At 33.6% G+C, this 10,633-nt stretch overlaps 1 protein-coding gene across 1 annotated transcript in view; it reads right to left on the reverse strand.

Moving 5' to 3' along the window:
• The window catches only part of LOC130825838 (sec-independent protein translocase protein TATB, chloroplastic-like), a 10,154-nt gene extending 1,899 nt beyond the window's left edge, over positions 1-8,255 (reverse strand). Inside the window, exons 1-4 of the mRNA XM_057691280.1 lie at positions 7,798-8,255; positions 7,536-7,657; positions 716-775; positions 469-631 (exon numbers count right to left, since the gene is read on the reverse strand). Of these exons, the coding sequence (XP_057547263.1) occupies positions 469-631; positions 716-775; positions 7,536-7,657; positions 7,798-8,035 (583 nt within the window). The 5' untranslated portion in view covers positions 8,036-8,255. The remainder of the gene's footprint in view (positions 1-468; positions 632-715; positions 776-7,535; positions 7,658-7,797) is intronic.
• Positions 8,256-10,633: the final 2,378 nt, after the last annotated feature.

Raw genomic sequence — 10,633 nt, forward strand, 5'->3', positions numbered from 1 at the left:
AATTTAGGCACTATAACAACCACATCAGCATTCTATTACCGCGATCGCGATTGTTATCACAGTGTAATTTTTACACTGTGATAAGAACAAATACTTGGCCAATTATTTTCAAAAGGATGGAGTTTGTTTTTTTCCAATGATGTATAGTGACCATGATCCGTACCAAATACAGATGCTGTGTTGTGGAAAAAAGCATGGTTCATTCGTCAAAGTAAACTTTATGGTGGAGGTATAACTATATGGAATCATAATTTAGTACATTATTTAAATGTCTCTTTATTACTATCTCTCACGTCACACAAATTTGTTTTGATTCTTGTAGCCGGCCCCATATGATGGAATTAAGGTTTTGTTGTCGATACTTTTTATAAGTAAATGAATATGGTAACATATCACGACAATAACATTCAACAAACAAAATAAATTGATATTTCAAAGTTTTGAAATAAACAAGAAAATGGTACTAACTTGGATCAGTTATAGGCACAGTTTGAGACTCGTCTGGGGTGGAAACCGATAAATTTGAGGTATAATTTTCCATTTTTCGTTCAAATGTATTTCTCGCTTGAACTGGATCATCATCAAGACTAATCTCCCGCTCCAGGGTGCTTTTGAATTCTCTAGAAACTTCCTATATTGAAAGAGTAAACAGATAAATCCACATCACCAATCAGATGATCAGGAAGTCGACTATTATAACAAATTTCATAGGGACCTGAAGCTCCTTAATGGTAGGCTGAAAAGCACGCAATGTTTTACCCAAATTTCTAGCAACCTGCATTCACCGTGTACATTATAAGAATCTCAGAGAATCTATAGAAGTATTAATGCATGCATGTAGAAACACAAACAATTAATGTCACAATGTGAAGACATAAGGTTTCTGTCGAGAGGCTATCCTGATTCCTAAGCTTATAGTTGATGTTTGTGTGACTCGGTTTCTTTCAAGTTCTATTGCTAGGTTCATTATGGTTCTGGACTATAATGAGTCCATCTATTCTGCACTACATTTTTCCAGTTTATCAAATTTGACAAAAGATACAATGATATGAGAAGATCTTTGAAAGTTGATGAGGTAATTCCAACGAGTCTTCCTTCAAAAAGGATGGAAAATCCTTGCATAAGGCAAGTTAATTCTGTTCAGTAATATTATAATAAAACCATAACATGCTTGCTTTTGTTTTATTCTATATTCAGATTGTGAAGCTATTCCTTTGGTCATAGAACTAGCTATCTCTCTTATTTCAAATCTGGCTGCATGTGCACTTAAAATCAACAGACTCGATCAAGCTACTGCTCTTTGATTACTGGTTTTGGGAACTGACGATTAGTGTTTGTAAACTCCTTAGAAGAGCTTCAGCTTCAGTTAGGATAGAAATTTCCGAGGGGGGATATGAAGATTTAACGATAACTATGTGTTGAAGAAAAAAATGTGCATAGCCAGTAAGGGATTAACAGATTGGAGAGAGGTCTGAAGTCAAAAGACTCAAGAAGTAAAATTAATGATCTCAATTCAGAGTGTATATGATGTCTAGCTTGGGGGAATGTGTCATATATGAAATAGAGGGTATTTTAGGTATTTTACTAATAGTTAGTTATATAGCTTATTAGTATAAATAAGCAAAAAAGGGAAATGGGAAGGTATCTAGAGAAATATTGTAAACACATTCAAATTGAGTTCTTAACTCATTTTGGGAGAGTTGCAAGCCTCTCAAATGCTTGTATTCTATCATTGTAATTCTACAATCACAATAATACAATTTCTTTTACATTTCTATACAATACAATCTATACATTGTCATTGATTATCAATGGACACTTCAGTCCATTACAACGGGTATCAGAGCGATACGGTTCTAAAATTATCAGATTGGTTTCTTGGGGATTGGTGATTTTAAATTCCACGTAAACTTCACTATGGCAGATTCTTCAAGGTTTCAACAATGGCAACGACACCAAGAATTTGAAAAAAGAATTCAATAGAGGAATACGTTGAATTGTTTAAGCGGCACAATGATTAGACAATGGAAATCTTAAAGCGAATGCAAGAAACAGTCAAGGCAATGAAAGAAGACACTAAAACTAGTTTTTCTAATAACAAAAAAAACATTTTGTAAATAAGAATGAAACCCAAAACTAAGTTCCCTTCAGTTGATGTTTCTTTCAGAGAAAAAGATGGCAGTGAAGGAGAAACAAAACATTTGGTAAGGGAGAAGACGACGCGAAGGTACTTCTAGACATTACAGAAATTTCAGCAAATGATGTACAGAAGCAATTTCCAGAAGTTACAATAAGTGATCAGAAAGCTGTGAAGAAAATCAGTTCACAAATTGTTGATATTCTTGAAAATTTCAAAGAATATGAAAAAGAAGTACCGGTTGAGACTCCTCATTTGTATGAAATATTTCTTGAAAAAACATTCTAGTAGAGACGAGGGAGATTCGAAGTTCTTAATGGGCTAAGAAATTTTGGTTGGAAACTTCGCAAGGGGCAGAGGATAAAAATAAGGCCGCACTGCATGGCATTGGCCGCATTATGAAGATTTTTCAAAAAAAAAAACATGAATCGATATTTACTGCATTGTAAAGTTGTAAAAACGCATTTTAGGCTGTATCAAGGGATTTATTATTGTTTCAATGATATTTAGGCATTACAATAACCGCATCACTTCTGTTAATGTATTACCGTACGTTACACATTTTTACACTATGGCAAAGGGTGAGAAATTTGGGTTTTAAAAACAAGAAAAAAGAATTGAAAAAGAATGAAGAGGTGGAAAACACCTGGTAGGAGAACGAAATCTGGCAGACTTAAAGGAGGAGGGAAACTGCAAAGGCGAGGATGCAAAGCTCCAGACATTCTATGAGCAACAAAATAGGAGACTGTCCTAAGGTGTGGTGGACCAAAAAAAGCCATTAGAGAGAGAGTTGTCCAGAAATGGCGTGACATCCATGTTTGTCTCCATTTAGTCACAGAAGACCTCTGGATATGATAAGAAATCGAGACGGAGGTGAAAAAACTGGCATTGACCATTGAAATGTTCTTCAGTAAGTTGGTTAGTGAGGATGACATTAAAGATGACATCATTTGCTTAAGGAAAAAAAGGGAAAGGGATAATACAAGGAGAGAGGAGAAATATGAAGTGGGTAATAATATAATAAGGAGAAATATGAAACCTGCTTTCTTTTTGTTAGTTGTCACCATAACTTTTACTCGAATTTCAGTGGGAGTCTGATGGAATGCATATATCAACAAGTTTAGGTGGGAGAGAAAGAGGCCATAGGCATGAGATCATCAAATCCATTCTTATTTTCTGATATTTGCAATTTGCAAAATGATTCTACAAAAATTGCTTTTGTCCATCTTTTATTTTTTTTCCCAATTGTCTGAAATTACAAGCTTAAAAGTGAACCTGAAATTTTTTTGAAGGCTTATTCTTCTCAAACAAACCTTTTATAGAAAATCTTTTGTGTTTCAATTCAAGCATTTTTTCTATCCACCTTGAGGACAAGGTGGAACTTCAAGTAGTTGATGATATCATATATGAGATAGAGGGGCCTTTTGGATATATTACTATTAGTTAGTTATGGAGCTTATTAGTATAAAAAAACGGAAGAGAAAAATGAGAAAGGTACCAGAGAAATATTGCAAACACATTTAGGTTGAGTTCTAAACCAATTTTGGGAGAGTTACAAGCTCACAAAGCCTTGTATTCTATCATGGTAGTTCTTGAATCACAATAATACAATACTTCTACATTTCCATACTATACATTGCCATAGATTATCAATGGACAATCTCAAAAGATGCTAGTGATAGTGGTGAAGCAAGTTACTTATTAGCAATGGATGTGAAATTGACCATTTTTGGACAATGGACAAGTACATCATACTCCACAATAAGAAAATGATCATGAAAAAGTTTCCTTTGGACAACCCTCTCGATAGACCTTCATTAACTAACAAAGACCATCCTAATGCAAGCATATTATTCTATGTAGATATAGACATGCTAAGGATGGGAAAGAAGTTTTACAGTCACCATTCCATTTAATAAATGCTTTAAGGAAATACTTTCAAGCCATAAAATCCTATCTTCATGAACACTCCAATTATTTTTTGAGTAGTATTATTTTCTAATGTGACATACTGATGCCAAGTTGTGTCCTTTACGATGGCCACTCTGAAAAAGAGACCAGTGTAGTTGGGATCGATGGTACATCATGTAAGCTGCGATCTGGTTCATTCGATTCTAATCGTGGGTCATCAAGCTCTGGATCACTCGGAGATAGGATCTGAATTGCCACTTCAATAGACCCAGACAAGCCATAAAAATCAATAAATTTGACGATAAAAAAGAGAGAAAGAGAACATAACAAAGAGAAGAAGAGAAAAAATGAAAGACAACTTAGCTTTGGTGTGGATTGATCAATGGTTGATGGTGGATAGTGGAGATGAAGATGAAGCACGTCATTCTTTGTCGTTTCTTTTTCAGACTTGGAAGTTTTTCTCTTCTCTACCATGTTTTTTCTTTTTAAAAAGAACTAATGTGACTTTTTTAACTTCATCTACCTTAGTAACCCTACTATGTAAGCAAGTACAACGGTACAAGTTTCCATTTTTCAATGAAGTAAGAGTAGAATTTTATTTCAATGTCTTTTTGTACTTTTTCAATGTCTTTCTTAATCTTTTTCCACATTTTTTTCTTTACTCAAAGTAGTAATTTATTATTAGTTGGCAATTGCTTGGATTCTTAATTTTCTTTCACATTTCATTGGCAAGTGCAACCATTTTAAAATATAAACATTGAACTTATTTGCCAATTTAGTTTTCATATTTATTTTTCAAGTGCAATTACTTTTTCCTTTTCTTTTTTTTTTTCACTTCTTACTTCTCAAAATATAATTTTACGTAATCAACCCCAATATGTATCTCGCTCCGGATTCAATCATTCCGCGACCCAAAACAAATTTGACCTAATATGGTCAACCCAACCTTAGATTTTAAAAAATGGTGAATTTTGATCCTAACCCTGTTTTACGACCCGGATTGATCATCCCGATCCTGGTAAGTGGTAACAATGGAAGAGACTAAAAGATTTAGAGGGTAATATAGTATCCTACACATGAGTAGCATTATGTGATAATTCTAGTTAAAATTTGAGTATACTAGTTTTAATGTAATTATTCAGTTCAAGGTCCTCTTCCCAGCAAGCTCATTTTAGATTCTATTAAAGAAAGTTTAACGTTCCAAGGATTGACTTGTCAATAATTGATAGGTATATCCTAGGCAAGCAAACGTAAAAATATTCATTTGAACATCTCAAATTGTCTCCACAAAATATTTGGAGAAAGTGTAAAAGAAAATGAACCCAGGCGTACTACACGCATCATCCCCTGTCCAGCCAGTAGTAGTAAATAGTATAATTGACAACTATATAGGCCAAGCCTAAAGTCTAGCTAACTATGCTAGATGTTTGGGCATACCTTGTTCTTTTGCATTTTTGTATAATTGTATTCATATACCGTAAGTGGGTGCATAAAAAAAGGTACAAAATCCTCAACTATTATTATTAAAGTTGTCATACTCCCCCCACATATAGAACTCCCAGATCCTACCATATGATTGATGTACTTGTAAACAAGAAAACCTAATTTCCAATTCTCAAGACCTATAATTGTTCAATCACAGGCATCTGGAACACTGTTGTGCACTGTTATGCAGGAAATTAACCATATCAGCTTAGGTCTCCACAAAGGCTATTTGAAGGAAGTGCAAAGGAAAATGGATCCAAGCATACAAGTGATATATGCTGGTCAAGTTCATTAATTTAGCTCCAGTCACTAATAGTAAAAAGTAATATTGATGATTATATAGGTCAACCCTAAAGAGCAGCTAAATCGGGTCGGGCTTTACCAAATTAAAATTAGGCTTTAAACGGGTTGCGCTCATCAAACCCGCCCCGCCCCATTTATCTTATATCTACAAAATTTCTTGGACAAAGCTATATTTACATTTCAAATTTTCATAAGCACTAATATTTTTGATAATTCCTCAAATGCTTCTTCACTTTATTTTATATAATTATTTTACTCAATATAATTCATCTTCTTCTCTCCTATTTCCATTTCCTTCCCTTTATTTCTCACCTCCTACAACCATGCCAACAGATATAAATTTTCCTGTAATAATAATTATCAATCCATTATCAAATCAACCCAAAAACACAATCAATAACCATAATCCTTCATCATCAAATCCCAAATAAAAATCAGAAAGAATTGGTTTACCAATGATAATAAATTAATCATGATGATGATGAACAATAAATAGACCCACTAAGACCGACATCAAAAGGAAGCAGGATTTCTTGCTGATGTAGATCGAAGAGATAATCGTATGATTGAAAAATTAATTGCAGGTTTTTGATTTGGGAAAATTTTTTTGGGGTTTATAATATTGGGGGAATTTTTAGGGTTCATTAATCTCAGAATGATGAGAGAGTTTGGGAAATGGATGAAAGAGTTAGAATAGTTTAGAGATTTTGATGGTATACAATTTTCAACTATTGAAGGAAATAGATGTTTGCGTTTATTTTTCTAATTTAATTGGTACAGCCCATTTACAACCCTCTTAAAACCCTTATCCAACCCATTTGGAGCGCTGTTAGATCTCACTAGTGGCTTTTGGCTAATAGCCAACTCTAATTATGCATAAAATTGACCTACGACGGTTTTGATACAAATTTAGCCAACAAGATTCGCCAACAAAGATCTTACTTATTTATCCTCTATGAAATTCCAACTCTTGAATTTACATCCAGTGTCTGAATTGGATACTTGATACTCATATATGGATAGAAACATTTCAACTCTTCATTTTAAGATTTGAATCATGGATAACTTTAAGAAAAGTTGCGTTAGCATTTGAACACATAACCATATTGTTAAGATACTTGTACACAACCAAACTCCAAGTACCCTTATTTTGCCTCGGCTTTAAACAATAAACAAATTTTCTTTTCAATACAAACTTCAAACCATTGAATTCTCTTTATCAAAAAGTCTCTTCAAAGTCCTTTTGGGAGTAGTAGAGTATAAACTATAATTCAACAAACAAAGTTCCAATAATGTACACTGACTCTCTGTTACTAGGACTCGGACACTGATGTTGGATACTGATACGTGTCCAAGTGTAAAGATATGTCTAAATATTCCATTCTATGCCTAAACGAAATGTCTAAGTGTCATACTAATGTCTGAGCATCAAGGATCGGACACGGGTACGTGAAGCTAAAGTAAGAATCCGCATAACATAGCTTACTCTACTCAATCAGTTGAATCACAAAAAACTCCACAATCCCCTACAATCAAATATAAAATCAACACTCTATAACCATCATAGTCAATATAAAGAGGCACAAGAGAATATCTAATAACACCATCCAATAAACCAAACAACAACAAAGGAACTAGCAGTACAACCAAAATATAAATGGAGTGAAGAAAAAGCATATAGCTAAAAGAAGAAGCTAACCTCAGCAAGCCCTTTAGGACCAAAAACCAATAAAGCTACAACTCCAATTACTAAAGCTTCAGGTGCTCCAACTCCAAACAATGAAGCATAAACAACCTTCCCTCTATATTTTGTTCTTCTACCTATAATACAATTACACAAAACATGTACGAAGTCAGCTACTTGGGATTGAAACAAGCATATTTATATCTAAAACAGCACAAAAATAAAATTATTTGCATAATGAACAATAGAGAGAAATACCCAGTTAAGGAAAAAGTACCAATTTTTTGAGGTTTTGCTGAGATTGAGATACCCATATGTTTCAGACCATTCCAAGGACTAAAATGGAACACACCCAGTTGAGAAAATTGTGAGGAAAGAGGGAATTTGAGCGCTTTGAGGCATGAATTTGTAGAAGAAGATGAACAAGAACAAGATGGGTGAGAAAAGATTGTTGTTTTAGTACTTCCAACAGATAAAGACCCAGAAAATGAGACAGTACAGATTGTAGAAGCCATAAAGATTGTAAATTAAGTGGATTTGATAAAAAAATATGTGGTTCACTCAATCAAAGCTTTGATTGATTTTCATGGATTTTGGATGATGGATACTCAACAATTGGTGAAAGAAATAAAAAAAAACAGTACAGGAAAATTAGAGAAAGGGGAAAGAAAGGTCAAAGACAAAGAGTCTGCTCAAGATTTGGGCTGATCGGATTTTGGTGGTATTCCTAAAATCACACTGCCAACCCAGCCTCGTCTCAGTCCAAGACCCATCTAATGTTGGGCTACGAGCCTACAAATGATTTTTGTACAAACATTATTCCGATAATTTTTAATTTTCAAGATAAGCGTTTTTATATTTGATCATAAGTTTATTTGATTCTAAGTTTTTGGTTTGTTTGCTGTTATTAACAACAAGTAAGGAAAAAAAATATTTACCACAACATTATTCTTTTTTGTTCTTTTTTGTAATTGCGAACATACCATATAATTTTTCCTTTTAAAAATTATAATTTTGTCTTTTTTTTATTTCTTGTTAGTAACAGCAAACAAATCGTGGTAAATATTTTTCTCTTGTTCCTTATTAGCAATAGTGAAAAAAACTCCAACATTATATTCGGACAAGAAGACACTTATTTTAAATATTAAAATTTTCCAAACTTTTTTTTCAATTTTTTGACTATAATGTAGACATGACAAGAAACAAAATATTGAAATAACACAAATTCTTAAATAAATATGTTTTCTTAATAAAATGTTAGAAAACAATCATTACTTTAAGGGGGCGTTTGGTTGGGGGTCTTAAGGAAAGGGAAAGGGAATGGAAATACCCCATTCCCTTTGATGTTGTTTGGTTCCCATTTTCAATGATTTCCTTTCCCCCATTTCAGTTTTAGGTTTACCCAAATGAGGTAAACCTCATTCCCCACCTCCCCCTTCACTTTCTCATTCCATTCCCTCCCTCGTTCAGCAACCCTACTGTCATTTTTCTCCTTCTTCGCGCCTCCTTCCTCACTAAAATTGTTGCTGCGTCCTTCCTCCTGCTGCTGCTGCTGCACGTCCTTCACTTGCTCTCCCCTTCAACTCCCTCCCTAAATCCCTAATCTCACTCCACTTCTTCTCCTTTTTCTCTTTCCTCCATTAACACTAGATCCCTAAATCTTCCATTAACAGTTGAGTCTTCCTTTTTCTTCTTTCTCCTTTTTAGATTTCTCACTGTATCGTGTTGATTGTTACAAAGGGAATATCTTGATTTTGCTGCCGCCATTCTTCTTCGTGTTCTTGTTGAATCTGTGTTGTACCGCCATTGATGAAAGCCTGCGTTTTTTATTCTTGTTGTAATTTCGTTTTTGTTGTGTCCTTGTTCTAGCTACCGCCATTGTTCTTGTTGTTTTTATGACTTATACCGCCATTGTTGTAATCTCTGTTCGAGTGAATGAACTTGCATCGTTTTGGATTTTGTAATCTCTGTACCGCCATTCAGATTTTTGTTCCTAATCTCTGGATTTGTATGATGAATTGGATTTCTGGGTTGTTCTACATAGATTTCTGTACAGCCATTGATGAACATCGTTTTGTTGTTCGATGAATTGAAGTTCTTCGCCATTGTTTTGTTCCTTTTCTGGGTTGTTCCTAATCTCTGTTGAAAGGGAATCAATTAATCTAACTTGAACCAAACAGTCACAAAGGGAATCAATGAACAGTTCATTCCATTTCCTGAACACAACCAAACGACTAGGCTAAATTAGGGGAATCCATTCCTTTCTCCTTCATTCCCTTTCCTCATTCCATTCCGATTCCCTTGTGCGAACCAAACGCCCAATATTTTCTATATAAACATATGTTAATACAAAAGTCATAAGACTCGTACAAGAAGTACACTTATTTTTACTGTTTTAATTTTCTACTAATTTTTTTATTCATTTGAAAATTTTCAGAAGAAATACTAAAGTTCAAATAAGGTCGCATAGGAAAAAATAAAAGCAGTACTCTTATGTAAGATTGCCTTAAGACATGCAAGAAATTTACATTCTAATACTTTGTATTTGTATTAGTTGTGTTATCATATAGAAAATTTTCTCACAATAACATCGCCTCATACTATAATTTATGAAATAAAATTAATTAAAATTCTTTTATGAGATTGTTTAATGGTGAGAGACACTACAAAAGATGTTGTCTCTACCTCACTTAAAAATGCATATAAGCATGATTATATTTGAAGATGATGCATTTAGCCATGTTTAATTAATCGTGCTTTCAGATTGTGTGGGTTAATTTTAGGCACGCTTAATAAGTGGGGCTAACTTTGCTTTTAGCGACGCTAATAATGTGGCTAATATAACCTTTTGCCATGCTATAGGTGTTGCAATATTTCCTCGCTTAATAAGTATGTCTAAATAGTTTAATATTTTATTGTTCATAACAGGAGCTTAAATTCAAAAAATAAAAAAAAGTACATTATCCCAATTTTGTTTGTTAGGACCCTTAATTTTGTTTTTAAAAAGCAAATTTGGGTTTTAAATTGACACATTTTTAAAATTTGTTGTTTGAATCTTACCTATACTTTAAATAATCAATTTAGGTTGTAAAGTACCACAATAATATTTGGCG

The sequence above is a fragment of the Amaranthus tricolor genome, chromosome 10 (genome assembly GCF_026212465.1).
Source record: "Amaranthus tricolor cultivar Red isolate AtriRed21 chromosome 10, ASM2621246v1, whole genome shotgun sequence".
Classification (NCBI taxonomy): Eukaryota; Viridiplantae; Streptophyta; class Magnoliopsida; order Caryophyllales; family Amaranthaceae; genus Amaranthus; species Amaranthus tricolor.